At 34.4% G+C, this 15,361-nt stretch overlaps 1 protein-coding gene across 1 annotated transcript in view; it reads right to left on the reverse strand.

The window, feature by feature from the left end:
* OXR1 (oxidation resistance 1) overlaps positions 1–15,361 on the reverse strand; it is a 586,011-nt gene that overhangs the window by 288,501 nt on the left and 282,149 nt on the right. Inside the window, 2 exon segments of the mRNA XM_074267139.1 lie at positions 6,463–6,501; positions 6,504–6,661. Of these exon segments, the coding sequence (XP_074123240.1) occupies positions 6,463–6,501; positions 6,504–6,661 (197 nt within the window).

Consider the following 15,361-nt stretch of genomic DNA (forward strand, 5'->3'; position numbering starts at 1 on the left):
CTTCTATCCTTCACTATCTCCTGAAATCTGACCAAGTTCATATTCCTTGTTTCTATGACAATATCCATCTCATCTTGTGCCATACCTTTTTTGGCTTTTGGCTTCAATCTTCCCCAACATTAAAGTCTTTCCCAGTGAGTTCTGTCTTATTATTATGTGGCCAAATTATTTAAGCTTCATTTTTAGTATTTGACTTTCCCTTAGATTGCCTTTAATCTCTTTCTATCCAAGGGACTCTCACAAGTCTTCTCTGGCACCACAATTTGAAAGTAGCAGTTCTATGGTGCTCAGTTTTGTTTATAGTCCTACTCTCACAGCCATACATGGCTACTGGAAAAAACCATAGCTTTAATTTTGACCTTTGTTGCCAAATTGATGTCTTTGCTTTTTAGTATGCTGTCCAGATTTGTCATAGCTTTCCTTCCAAGTAACAAATATCTTTTCATTTCAGGGTTGCACTTGCCATCTGAAGTGATCTTTGAGTCCAAGAATATAACATCTCACAATGCTTTCATTTCTTCTCCCACTGTTTGCTAGGAAATAATTAACCTAGTTGTCAAAATCTTAAGAGTTTCTTCTTTTTAATGTTAAGATTCAAGACAGTTTTTGCACTCTCCTCTTTTTACCCTTATCAAAAGACTTCTTAATTCTTCTTTGCTTTCTGCCATCATAGTGGTATAGTCTACATATCTGAGAGTGTTGATATTTCTCCCAGCAAACTTTATTTGGGCTTTTGATTCATTTAGCCAGGTATTTCATATGATGAACATGCATATAAATTAAATAAAAAGTGAGATTATCAGCCTTATTCTGTCTTTTTTTTATGTGTGAGGCAATTGGGGTTAAGTGACTTGCCCAGGATATCATGGCTAGTAAGTGTTAATGTCTCAGACCAGATTTGAACACAAGTCTTCTTAATTTCAGGGCTGGTGCTCTATCCATCATGCTATATGCTTGACCCTTTGTATACAGTCTTGTACTCTTTTTCTAACCTTAAATCAATTGTTTCCATATTTGAACCTAACAATTGTTCCTTACCTGCATATTGGTTGCTCAGAGACAAGAAAGATGATCTGGTACTTCCATCTTTTTTTAGGACTTGCCACATTTTGTTATGATCCACATAAAGGGTTTAATACAGTCAATGAATCATAAGCAGATTTTTTTTGAACCCTCTTATTTTCTCTTCAAGCCACCAAATATTGGCATGCTGGTCTCTGCTTCCTTTCTTTCTTCAAAATTTAGCCAAATGATGAATTTAATATCTTTTTGATGTTATTTCTAGAGGATGTTGTACATTTTCATAGAATTTATCAACTTTGGCCTCTTTGGTGTCAGTGGTTGGCTCACAGACTTGTATTATTGTGCTGTTGAACAGTTTGCCTTGGATTTGAACAGATATCTTTCCATCATTTTTGGAGATTATATCCTAGTACTGATTTTATCATCATTTTATTGACCATGATGGCTACCCCATTTCTTCTAAGAGATTATTACCCACAGTAGTACATATCACAGTAATGATCACCTGAATCAAATTCATTCATTCCTATCTATTTAAGTTCACTGATATCCAATATATTGTGATGAATTTTTCCATTTTCTTTTTGACCACATTGAATGTACCCTGATTCATAGATCTTAAATTGCTATGAAATATTTATTTTTACAGCTTGAACTTTCCTTTAGTTACCACAGATACCTGCAGCTGACTTCACTATAGGCTTTAGTTCAGCTGCTTCATTTTTTCTTTCAGGAGCTACTTGTAATTAGCTTCCACTCTTCTCCAGTAAAGTTTTTGATACCTTCTAACTTGAGGGATACATCTCTCAATGTCACATCTTTTATCATTTCAGTACTGTCCATGAGGTTTTCCTGACAAAGATAGTAGGTCCATCTTGGGTAACCCAATATGTTAAAGCTCACAGTTTCAATGAATTATGTAAACCTCTCTGCCACAACAGAGCAGTGGCTCCTGCATTTCAGCTATTTTAGAATCCATCTAATTATACTATTAGCCCACATGTCTCCAGGTTTCCCCCAAGAATAACATGTGATATTTTGTCAGCTACTTTGTTAAAAATATATGTAAATTATACTAATAGCACGATCCACTTAAGTTGATTCTTTGAAGAAAGAAAGAAAGAGAGGAAGAGAGAAAGAAAGAAAAAAAAAGAGAAGGAGAGGAAGAGGGAGAGGGAGAGGGACAGGGGAAAGAGAGAGGGGGAAGAGAGGGGGAGGGAGAGGAGGAATGAAGGGGGAGGGGGAGGGAGAGAAAGGAAAGGAGATGAATCTGGCAAATATTGTTGCTGACTGGCTCAAGGTGATCACTATTTCTTTTGGTATATAAATTAGTGATTCCTTCAATTACACATTTTAGAATTTTGTCAACAGTTGAAATCAAGTAAACTTATCTCAATTTTCATATTCTTTCTTTCCCTTTATGAAAAGTGGGGCAGCATTTGCCCTGAATCCAATCATGTCATACTCTTATTCTTCAAAATTTTTCAGTGATTACTAATAGTGATTCAACATTCATATCCATCTATCCTTTTTTAAAAAGGGATATATTTCCTTTAGATCTTTGGAGATCAACTCATTTCAGTCAGTTAGAAGCTGTCTTATTATTTCATTCTTTTGAATGTTGATGCCCTGTTGGTCATTTTTGCTGTTCTGGGCTGTCTAAAGACTATTTTAGAAGCAGAAAAAAAAGTTAAATAAGAGCAAAGTACCAGCCCCTTCTCTTTGTCATCTTTTATCATTTTCTCATCCAAGAAATGATCCAACTTCTTTTTTGAGCATCTTTCACTTTCAATATAAGATGGAAAATTCTTTATTTTGTTCATTATCTTTTGCATTTTTTCCCAGCTTCAGTTCATGAGTGCTAATTCTTGTGGAATCATTTTATTGACAGAGAAGGATATTTCTCTTTCTTTTAACAGAGCTGAGAAGCTTAGATTCAGTCCATCTAGTAGTGGTACCAAGTTATTTGAAGAGAAGTTAAATAGAAAAGTTAAAATACAGCTTTATTTTATGCCATTTAGAACTGGAATTTTATCTGTCAAAAGCTGGTTCCTTACCATTTTGATTTTGGCAGCAGTATTATGACAAAGACTTTAAAGAGACATTAATAATCTGAGATCTATATTGATATTATTCAGTTTGATCTGTAGGCCATCTGTCTAAAAAGTCAAAGGTTCAACAGAGATTTATGAAGGCTGTGAAAAGTCTTAAATTGTTCTTAACAGTTTTTTCAGTGAGATAAAACAGTATAGCAATAATCAATAATGGAGTGGTTGTATCTAAAACTGCTTGCTCTTTTTGAAAGCTATTAGATTGAGAGATACAGTCTTGCAATATATTGAAAAGAAAAGCAGTTGTAGTTTTTTAGGGGACTGTCTAACAAATTAATTAATCTATAGTTTAAAGGAAATGGTAGCTTTCTTTTTATAAAGCAGACTAGAATTTATCTGCAGCATTTTTTTCTTTAAAAAAAATTACATGCTAAATGTCAGAAATTCCCCAAACTTATATTTGAATTCTTTAATGGATTCATGGGTATTTCCTTCACTAGTGTATCTTGTATCCATCTATCCTGTGCAATTCTTGTCCATGGCCTTTCATAACAATACCCATCCATCTTATTCTCTGCTGTCCCTTTTTTTTTTTTTGCCCTCAGTCGGTCCCAGTATCAAGGCCTTTTCTAATGAGTTCTGTCTTTTCATTATATGACCCAAGTATTAAGCTTTAGTTTCAGTATTTGACTTTCCAATGAGTAGTCTGAATTATTTTCTTTAAGTAATGAAATATATCTATATATTATCTATATACATCATATAGCATAATATAATATAAAATAACAACATATTAAATATAATATAGTATAATATAATGTAACATAGTATAGTATAGTATAAAGAAGCCTAACCTAACTTTACAAATAGCACAGCAATAGTTCTGAGCATAACAGCATGCCAGGAAGACTAGATTACCTAGGCAAAAAAAGTAAAAGATAAACACAAGGAAGGATAACAAGATAAAAAAGGTATTTAGGAGACTATTCTTAGAAGGTGATAAGGCCTGAACTGTTCTGTTATGACTGGAACAGGAAGGGATAAAAGTGCTATATTGTTGTATTATGGTATGCTATACTTTTGCTGTGTTTTACCGAGATTTCTTGGAGTAAGAAAATATAAAAGGGTTTTGACCTTAATCCATGGAGGAAGCACCACTTCAGAAATACCATGATCCACCACAGCTAAAGTATGATAGGATTGCATCCAGTTAATTAGCATTTATTAGCTACCTACTATGTGCCAGGTACAATGCTAAGTACTAAAGATACAATGAAAAGCAAAAAACAGTCCCTGATCTCATGGAGCTCACAGTGTAAAAGGGGAAGAGGTAATAGTTATGCAAAGAACTATATGCAAATATTATATATATATATATATATATATATATATATATATATATATATATATATATATATATATATATATATATATATATATATATATATATATATATATATATATATATATATATATACTTACACAGAGTGAGAGATATTTCAGAGCCTAGGCACTGGAGAAACAAGTTGGAGAGACTTCATCTAAAAAGAAGATAATACTTTAGCTAAGATCTGAAGAAACTCAAGGTAACCAGAAAATGAAGAAGAGGAAAGGAATAAGCGAGAGCTACGATATGGGCCTGGATTCAGGAGTTAGTGTCATCTTCAAGAAGCAGAAAAGAGGTTAATGGCACTAGATTGAAGAATACAGTAGGAGGAATAGTGCTAAAGAGTGAAGCCTTCTTAAGGACTAGGTTATGAAGGGTTTTAAAACCTAAACAGAGGGGCAGCTAGGTGGTGCAGTGGATAGAGCACCAGCCCTGAATTCAGGAGGACCAGAGTTCAAATCTGGTCTCAGACACTTAACACTTTCTAGCTGTGTGACCCTGGGCAAGTCACTTAACCCCAGCCTCAGGGGAAAAAAAAAAGAAAGAAAAACCTAAACAGAAAACTTTTCATTTGATTTGGGAGGAAATAGGGAACCACTGGAATTGGTTAAATAGGGAGGTCACATGGACAGATTTGTACTTTAAGAAAATCTGTTTAATAGCTGAGTGGAGGATGGGTTAGATGAGGTGAAACTTGAGAAGAGATAAACCACAAACTATTACAAAAGTCCAGGTGTGAGGAGATGAAGGTTTACACCAAGGTGATGGTGTCAGGGTCAGATAAGGGGAGAAAATACAAAAGAGAGAGGTTTCTAAGGTGAAAATGAAAGTACTGAGCACTATTTGGATATGGTAAGATGAAAGACAGGGAGGAGTAGAAGATGATACCCAGGATGTGATCCTGAGTAACCATAAGGATGGTGGTATACTTGACATAGTAATGGAAAGCAGCCAAGAGATAGGGAGAAAATGAAGATTAGGGAGAGAATGGGGACAATTGAAGCAGCAATCTTCAGGGGAAGAAGAGGTGGATGTAAATGTAGAGAGAATTACTTTATCAAAGAAAAAGGTCACTTCTTCTCCTGAGACAGGAATGAAGGAGGAGAAAATGATAGAATAAATCTCAGTGAAGAGAAATCAACAAGCAGGTGTAAAAGGCTTACTTTGTTACAATAAGGGCCCCGTTGAGATTATACAACATAAATGAGTGCATCCAGTCATCAGCTTCATAATTTTCTCCATCTTTGTTATATAAAACAGACTAAAGTAGAAATATGAACACTATTTCTGAAATTGATTCTAGGACTAGCTTTAAAAATAGAAGAGGACCAAAGATCCTTTATGCAAAGGTTAAATAATACAAGTACCTCAAATAGGCCCAAAATTTATTTATATTAATTGTTGGTAATTCTGCAGTAGAAAGAAAAGTCCTGATTATGTTTTCCTTTACTGGTTCCATTTTCTCAGTGTTTAAATTCTACATCTAATATGTTTTGAGAAAAAAATGCTTGACAAGTTTTTTTCATTGCCCAGAACAATGTATGATAATTTCCCCCATACAATCTTAGGATTCAGTCTTCTGAAATGAAGTTAAAGGAAAACAGACTCAGAATTTAAAGACTCTACCTCAGAGCACAAGTTTCTAGTTTCTATATAACTTTTTCTAGCTACAGACTGACAGCAATATTTAACTTAATAAACAGACAGACTGTGAGACTGGAGAGAAAATGTAAAGGACAAAATTTAAAAAAAGAAAAAGTACCTACCAAAGCAGGACTGAAATGAAAATAGCATCAATAAGCTTAAAAGCTAGAAAACTTAGCTAAAGGTGTCTCAGTATTTTTTCCTCCCACATACTTATGAACTTTAAATATAGGAAATCTTTCAGCTGAGCCATCATGAAGATATAAAAACCCATTTTTTAAAAATAATTGAGGCAAGAGTAAATTAAGAATACCATTTGTACACAGGCTCTTTGCATGAAGAATGTATTGTGCTCACCAATTGTATAGAATCTCTTGAGTTCACTTCTCGTGGATTACGCTTTTGGGCATTGTCTGTGTTGTTCTCCTCTTCCACAATGGTTGGTGTCTTGGCAACAGATGGCACCTTACTGGTTTGTGCTGCTGGTTTTGCTGCTCCTCCCAGAGGGTTAAATCCTGGTGCTGTGATATCCACAGATTGGGATTTTTTCTTCAACCTACAAGTGAAGAATATAATATGCTATGATTTTTGACTTAAAAAAATACCTATTTCTCAAGAAATGAGAAAATGGAATAAGTAACACATTGCCTTATATTTAGATCTTTTAAGTTTTGTAAACCTAATGGGATTTTCCAGAAAAAAGAACTCTTTTCCTTATACCCTCACATTAAAAACTTTAAAAGAGAGAGAGAAAGATATTAGGAAAATACTTAGCCTTCTACTCTTAGGAGGAAATAGTTAAAAGAATGAATTTATACCACACAGAAAATATATTAGAAGAAAAATCTTATGTTTTTCTCAGAGCATTTTAAGTTGTGATATTAGATAAATATCCCGTTTTGTTACATTTTATTCTGATGACAAAGATTCTTTTTATTGAAACATTAATACATTGTCTGAAAATAAGGTAACTTCAACTCAGGTGTCAGTAAATGAAACAAGACATTTAATATCTGGATAGTGTCACTACTTGTCTATTTAAGTAAGTTATGTCACCTTGGCTACATTTTTCTCATATTTTAAAAAGATAAAGGCTGTAAATAATTAAGTCATTAAGGGGTTGAGGGAGTAGAAGGAAGGATTACTTATTTACTGGGATTATGAATTCCCTGATACTTTTTTTTCTGCTAATGTTTATCAGTAATTCCCATGCCACATGTATTTTAGAAAGTGGTCTAGGAGCACTGAGGTGGTGAGTTACCAGCCAATGGTTGCATAGTTACTATAGGTTAGAGGTGGGACTAGAACCAAGGATTCAAATTCCTGTCTCTTGAAGGTTACCATCTGTGTGATCTTGGGCACATTAGGACAAAAGATCATCTGAAATCTTTCTTCCTGTACTTATGATCTTATTAACTTATCCAAGGATAAGCCTCTGACATATCACAACACTTCCCAATTAAGTCTAATTGACACTTACCCTACCTGGATCTAAATTGTCTCATTTGTAAAATAAAGAAGGCTGAGATAGTTCACCTCTAACTGATCTGAGGTCTAAGGACTCTTACAGCTTTGGGTCCATAACCCTATGACTTTCTAATGCCAAGACTGGCCCATTCTCCAGTATGACACATGGTCTTCCAATGAACTCTTCACAGAAAATTAATGAATATTCCAATCTCTTAGCCTAAGATAAACTTCCTTAATCAGGTAGTGAAAGAGCCAGCAACCTATGTGAACACTTAGAATAATAGCTCAAGAAACTACTACTTCTGAAACACTTGAAAAGATAACTGGTAAAATAAAAGTAATGAAAAAAAATTAGCTAAAGCTTATTCAACAGGAAACTCACTCATCAGTAGAGAGAAGTACTAAAGATAATAATTATAACATTATTCCATCACTATTTAATGTTTTAGCCCAAATCTCCCCCAGAATAAGCAGAATGCTGGTTCTAAGAGCAAAAAGAAATGTATTAATTACATTTCCAATCTCTTCCAGTGCATATTTCCTCCAAATTATTCTGATTCATTGTTCTTCACTGTGAGACATGGGGATTAGGGATTAGGAATAAAAAGAAGAAAGAAAAAACCATCTATTAAGCATCTACTGTCTATTATGTATGAAGTGCTTTTAAATACATTTAAATTTTCACAACAGTTTTAGTAAGGAGATTATTATCCCTATTTTATTATTGAAGAAACTGAAGCATAAAAGTGACATGCTGAGGGTCAGACATCTAGGAAGTATCTGAAGTGGTATTTTATCTTAGGTCTTTATTTTCTACTTCAACTGAAGATTAAGGTAAATATATCTTTAATATAAGATATACAAAAAGGAAGCATTGTAGCAATGAAGCCTTCTGTTCAAGAGGAATGCAATTTACATCACTTTCTATTTACAAAAGTCCTGCTTTAAGTTTTCAGATTTGAACTGAAAGCCTCAACACACACTTTTTTCTTTTTTTTCTTCTTCCTTATTCTTTTTCTTTTTTTATCTTCTTTTCTTTCTTTCTTCTTTTTCTTTTATTCTTTCTTCTTCTTCTTCTTCTTTTTAAAGATCCTGTTTCTGCTTCCTCTTGCCAGATTGAGTTAAATTCCCTGTGGCTGATACAGAAGTGCAAAGTAATAAAAGAGGATTTACAAAGTGCTCTTGATGGCAGAGATTAATGAAGTGTCATTTTTCAGGAAAGAGAGTACAGCAAACAAAACCTAATTGTTGATTCTAATGAGACATTGATAGATTTGGCCAAAATTGTCTGTGGTTTGATGATTGACTGTGGTCTCAATAGTGATTGTGTAATGACAGGTCCACTCCCAGCAGAAGATCCATTTTCTTTTTACAGAGAACACAGATTATCATTCTGTAACAATTCTTGTCCAACCCATAATTGCTTCAGCTGTAGACTGCTATATGAAGGTTGTATTTTTCTTCATGTTTGGACAGGATAGTTTTTTCTTTAGAGTTCTTTTTTGTTTTTTTGACTATCGTTATTCAGTTGTTTCAATTGTATCTTTGTGACCCCATTTAGGGTTTTCTTGGCAAAGATACTGGAGTGATTTGCCATTTTCTTTTCCCACTCATTTTACAGATTAGGAAACTGAGGCAAACAGGATCTTACCCAAGGCCACACAGCTACTGAGTGTTTGAGGCCAGATTTGAACTCAGGAAGATAAGTCATCCTGATCCCAGGCTTGGTACCTAATTCAATCATGCCACCTGGCTTGCCCTTTTTTAGACTGAGTCTTCTCATTTCATCCAGGCTAGAAGTACAGGAATGAATCACAGGATTGATTTCTCTCACTGATTAGTATGAAAGTTTTGACATGGTCTATCTTCAAGCTGCCTTGTCTCTTCCTACATTGACTTGGTGGCACTCTACTCATAGGGGCTCACCATGATGATGTAAGATAGTATAGATTAAAATTGGTATATCCCACTGTAAACCAGAACTCCTAGTTCAAGAAGTCCACCAACCTCAGCCTCCTCAGTAGCTGGTGTGCATAACCATACCTATCTATCAAGTTTTTAATTTTGTTTCTGAATTTCCTCTCAGATTCTCTTCTCCTCCAAATACCTATTGCTACATTATTGAGGACCAGACCAAAACCCTATGTTTTATCTGGAGCACCATATTAAGTACCATGTATAGGGGTCTAATCATTTTGTAGGCAAAAGTGAATTCATTTTTCCTAAATTCCTAAAGAGTCTATTAATGTTTCTTCTTATCACTGATGACTTTATGCTTCTACTTTTTAAAATGAGAGTGGTATTGATGTCCATCCATAAATAGTCCTTTGAATTACAAGATGGATTTTGCCCATTTCCTTTCATATTCAAGCTTAGTCACCATATGACTAGCAATATGCATCTATAAGAAGTCAGTGGTCAAGTATGCAGTCTATGAACTCAGCTCAATTAACTAATATTTATCAATAACTTGTTATATAGACAAGATAAACACAGATGTATAAGAGATCAGATAGAGAGTTGGCAACTAATTTAGGTGGGAAATGAGGGGGAGAAAAGTGTCAAACAAAAGATTTTGGGAAAAATTGATAAAGATTTGATAATCAAATCAAGAGAAATACAATACTTAAAAGAAAAGTCATGTTTTATAGGAGAGAAGGGAATTAGTTTGGGATATATTCAGCTGAAGATAATGATGAAATATTCAAGTGAAGATGTCTAACAAATAGAAGAAGTAAGCTAATATATGTAAAGCACTGTGCAAGCCTTCAAAAGCTGTATAAATGTTAGCTATTGCTATCACTTTTAGTTGTATAAATAAGACTGGAGCTTAGGGAAGTGGTTAGGAAAGTCTTTTTATAAAATCTTAGTGGATATCCATATTTATGACATGAAGGGAAAAAAAGCTGGTGAAGGAAAAAGAGTACTCAGAAGGTTAAAGGATATAGAATAATGGAAGCTAAAGAATAACAGAGCATCAACTAGATTGTGGTTAACAGTAGGAAATGTAGAAGAGTTGATATAGTATAAAAACTGAGGAAGGGAGGACATAAAAGTGGTAAGCAGGTTATTCATATTTTTTAAGAGAACAGTTTTAGTTGATGAGTAGAAGAAATAGTAGAGTATAAAGGATTGAATGTATACTATAGTATAAGAAAGAAATGGAAATAATGAGAATGGATCAAGCTTTTAAAAATGGTAATGAAAGGTAGGAAAAGGTAGAAAAATGGTATTAGGGGCATTACTGTAAAAGGAAGGTTTTTTCCTTGCCTTAAAGAAAGGAAATACATAGGAATCTTTGTAGACTAAGTGAGGAAATAATAGAGAAGGAAAAAAAAAATTAATGTTGCATGAGAAAGGGGATGATTGATAGACCAAATTCAGGAATTAAAGGATGAGACCTGGGATAAAGGTTATAGACTTAGAGGGGTTTGCCTTGACAAAATAAGAAGCCATCTCAACTTCTGGGATAGGAGGAAGGGGAAGGATGAAGAAAGATTTAGGAGAAGGCAGAATTTAAAAATTCAGATTGAATGGCATCAATCTTCTCAGCAAAGTTCAACAGAGATTATCAACTGAGACTAGGGTGGAGACAGGGTGAGAAGTTGAAAGAAGGAAAGATTTGGAAGAACAGATGAACAAGGGATGACTGAAAGAGTTATAGAAGAGTGGTGAGGACTCAGATGAGGCAGAACAAAGTCAAGTAGCCTCTAAATGGTTTGAGCATTTACCTCATAAGCAAAGATTTCTAATTCAAATCTTGAGCTGTATCTCTGGTTCATGTTAAGAATTGGTAAACTTGTTAAAATTCTGGTTCTTGATTCTACCAAAATGTTGTTTCTATTTTTCCTAATGACATAAGTTTCTAAGGAACTACTTCATTAACATTTCACTCTTAAGGATCCTGGAAAAGAATGTGTCCTTTTGGTCTTGAATATATGGAGAAAGATGGTAATGCCTAACCTAGAAATAGGTATTATTTGGTATTGGATAAACCACGTTAAAATTAATAATTAATTTATTTTAACATATTTTTATTTGAATAGTATTTTATTTATTCCAATTTTTTAACATTCTTTTTTTTAAATAAAAATTTGACTTTCAAATTTTCTGCCTCTTTCCCTTCTCTCCTCCCTAATATAGTAAGCAATTTGATATGTTATATATGTGCAATAATGTAAAACATGTTATGAAAGAAGAAACAGAATGAAAAAGCAAAAAAAAACTCCCTAGAAAAAATAAAGGAAAAATAGTATGCTTTGGTCTTCATTCAGATCCATCAGTTCTTTCTCTGGATGTACATAACATTTTAATGATGTATTTATTAGGGAGCTAGGGTAGACCTAGAATCAAGAGATATGAATTCAAATGTGATCTCAGCCACTAAGTCTGACCTTGGCCAAGACACTATTTACCTCAGTCTATTCACTTGTAAAATGGGGACAGCAATCATAGTTACCTCCCAGAGCTCTTGTGAGCATCAAAGGAGAGAGTATTTGTAAATGTTATGTTAATGTCAGTTATCATTATTATTCCTATTTATAATCAGGAAATTAAAGATTTATAGATAGAAGATTGGTAAGAGCTGTGAATTAAAACTCTAATCTTTACATTTAACTTCAAATTTAGTGGAACATAATCTTTGGGTAATTCATTATGCTTTCACCAATGTTAAATTTAGAGTCATTCCCAAATGTGCTTAATCTTGAAGAACAGAAATTGGTTATATTTTGTTTATATTACCATAAGAAAAGGAAACAAACTTATTAAGTTTGTTGGTAGAATGAGCATTACTACTAAAATGTTCCATTAAAAATCACATTTTAAATATATAGCATATAAAATTATTACATTATATATTATTATATATAATATATGTCATATATTATGTATATTAAAGCATTATAAAATGCTTTGTTCTCCATGACTCTATGAAAGAGGTAATAAAAGTATTATTTCCTCCTTTTTATAGATGAGAAAACTGATACTCAGAAAATCAGATCAAAGCACTATAGGATCACAGCTCTAGTGCTGAAAGGGAACTCAGAGGCCATCTGTTGCAACTTTCTCATTATACAATGTAGAAAAGGAGATTGGGTGATGTGCCTACAGAGAGATAGAGCCACAGAAACAGAGAGAGATAGGCAAAGAGACAGAGACACATAGAGAGACAAAGAGAGACAGAGAGAAGAGAGAGAGAAGAGACAGAGACAGAGATAGACAGAGAGGCAAAAAAGAGAGACAGACACATGGAGGCAGGAGTGCAGGCACTCACACACACACACACACACACACACACACACACAGAGGTGATTTTGTTTCATATTGATATTGCTTCCAATTACTACAGCTGTGCTATGGAATATCAGTCACAAAGCTTCTAGAAATTTCTAGTGACTAAATGCATTTTTACAGGAATTTCTAACATACTGATAAATCCCTAAAATCCATTTATCCTCTGGGGCACTTTTGAAATTAGCAGGATAGCTTAAAGCCCTAAGATCTAGCAGATAAGAACTTTGATATTCCTTTCCCTACCCACAAACTTTCCAAACATCCATTGCGATATTGAATCAGAAGGAAAAGTTGTCTGTGAAAGTGTTAGAACACCTCATCGAGGTTCCTTGATTTGCAGGGGGGTAAATTCCCTTTTGTATGTTCTTAGAAAGCAGACTGTGTGGGTAATTGAATTACTTACTCCCTTCAGATTCTAAAAATGATTCTTTTCTGGTTGACAAGGAAACCTTCTAAACACTACCCCAGTTTTCAAATTTCATGAAAGGGGAAATCTTTCTTAAATTTCAACAATAGTCCTAATTAGATGTGTTAAGTACATGTAAATATAGCATAATGAAGTATGTAGGTGTATGTGAAATTAAATGCCCATTGATAAGAAGTAAAACATGATGAAGAGAGAGGCAAGTGTGATCCCTCAATTGAAGTTAAAATAATTTTAGCTTAAGGTATTTTATATTTCACTCCAAAATGAAGCTGTTGTCATGAATGAGAAACAGAGAATCCCTTACAAGATTTATTATGAGTTGTAGTTTACAATGATATAATGTTTTTAAATGAGCATTCTCTAGACATGATCTCCTTTGGCAACTAGGCAATGGATTGAGTTGAATGTATAATCAGGAAAACCTGCCTTGAAGAGTCACTTGAAACACTTATTAACAATGTGATCCTAAGCAAGTCACTTAACCTCAATTTGTCTCAGTTTCCTCATATGTAAAATGGGATTAATAATAGTAACTGCCTCAAATGATTATTGTGAAAGTATTTGAAATGAAATACTTGTGAAATGTTTTGCATAACATAATTATCATCATCATTAATTATTGCTTCATAATACTCCTGAGGCAATGCATTATTCTCATTTTATAGATATAGAAAATGACACTCAGAGAATGAGAAATGACTTACTCAATATCAGTCATAATCAGTTATATAGGAAGTTCCATGACCTTTATTCAAGTCTTTTGGCTTATAGTCTAGAATTCCTATGAATATACAGTTAATCTCTTCCTGAACATTGCTGGAGTTAGGGGCACAGTGCCCCTCTGATATGGAAAATATGAGTATAATTCTTTGAGTCTCCCTCTGCACCAGCTAATGGTCTGGAGGGTGGAGCCAAGATGGTAGAGTAAAGTCAGAAAGCTGCTTGAGCTCTCCCAGTTTCCCTGGAAAAACACATAAAAACAAGCCTCTGAACAGAATCTGATGGAATAAAACCACTCTTCAGCTCAAGATAGGCTAAAAAATCTTAAAGAAAGACCAGTCTCACTGAGATGAAAAGGGTGTTCAGCCCAGGTCAGATCAACTCTAGGAAAGCTGGTGAGAAGTATAATGTCCTAGCTAACTCCCTGGAGGGCCTCAGGATCAGTCAGAGTCAGGATCAATCAAAGTCCTTGATCTTTAGGGAGAGAAATGAAGAAGGCAGGCAAGCTGCCATACCACTTGTCAAAGATAAATCTTGGACTCTAGAGTCCGGAGCTTCAAGCCTCTCTCCTCTTTGTCGACTCTGACCTTTCTCCCTCAGCCTTCCAATTCTTGCCTATGATTACCTCACTATCACACATTCAGCAAACACCAATGGTGAGGAGACCATCACATTACAATCTCATCTAAATATATGAATATAGAACCATTATCTCACATTGAATAGGTAATCAGCCTTAAGTGCTCTGCTGTCTCAGATTCAAGTACAACTTTTCAGAGTTTCATTCGTCTACAGAGAAGGTTTTAATCACAGCAAATTAACAACTAAGACTCTCAGTCCTGGATCAGTAGAGGACCAAATCACAGGACCAGTCATAGAAGACACAGCTCAAACTCTGGGAAACCAAGCTGTTTCCTGAACAGAGCAGGCAAAGCTACCCCCTGCAAACACAAGGGGTCCATGTGCTCAAAGCCAAGGCTCAGAGCTTCACATTAAGTTTTGGACAGCATTACCTTTACCTTAGGAGCAGAGCTCTACCTTAAAAGTAAAAAAAAAAAAAGGAAATATCAAAAGAAAAGGAAAGAAAATGTGCAAGAAACAGGAAAAGAACCGTGACCATAGAAAGCTACCATGGTGCTAGGACAGATCAAAACATAAACCCGGATGAAGACAGAATATCTACAGAAGAAATCTCAAAAAGTGAGATAAATTGGTCCCCCCAAAGAAGCTTCTTGGAAATGCTCATAAATGACTTCAAAGGGCAACTAAGAGAGGCAGAAGAAAAATGAGAAGTATACATGAGAGAGTCAACAGTTTGGAAAAGGAAGGAAAAAAAAATGATCT

The sequence above is a fragment of the Sminthopsis crassicaudata genome, chromosome 1 (assembly GCF_048593235.1).
Source record: "Sminthopsis crassicaudata isolate SCR6 chromosome 1, ASM4859323v1, whole genome shotgun sequence".
NCBI lineage: Eukaryota > Metazoa > Chordata > Mammalia > Dasyuromorphia > Dasyuridae > Sminthopsis > Sminthopsis crassicaudata.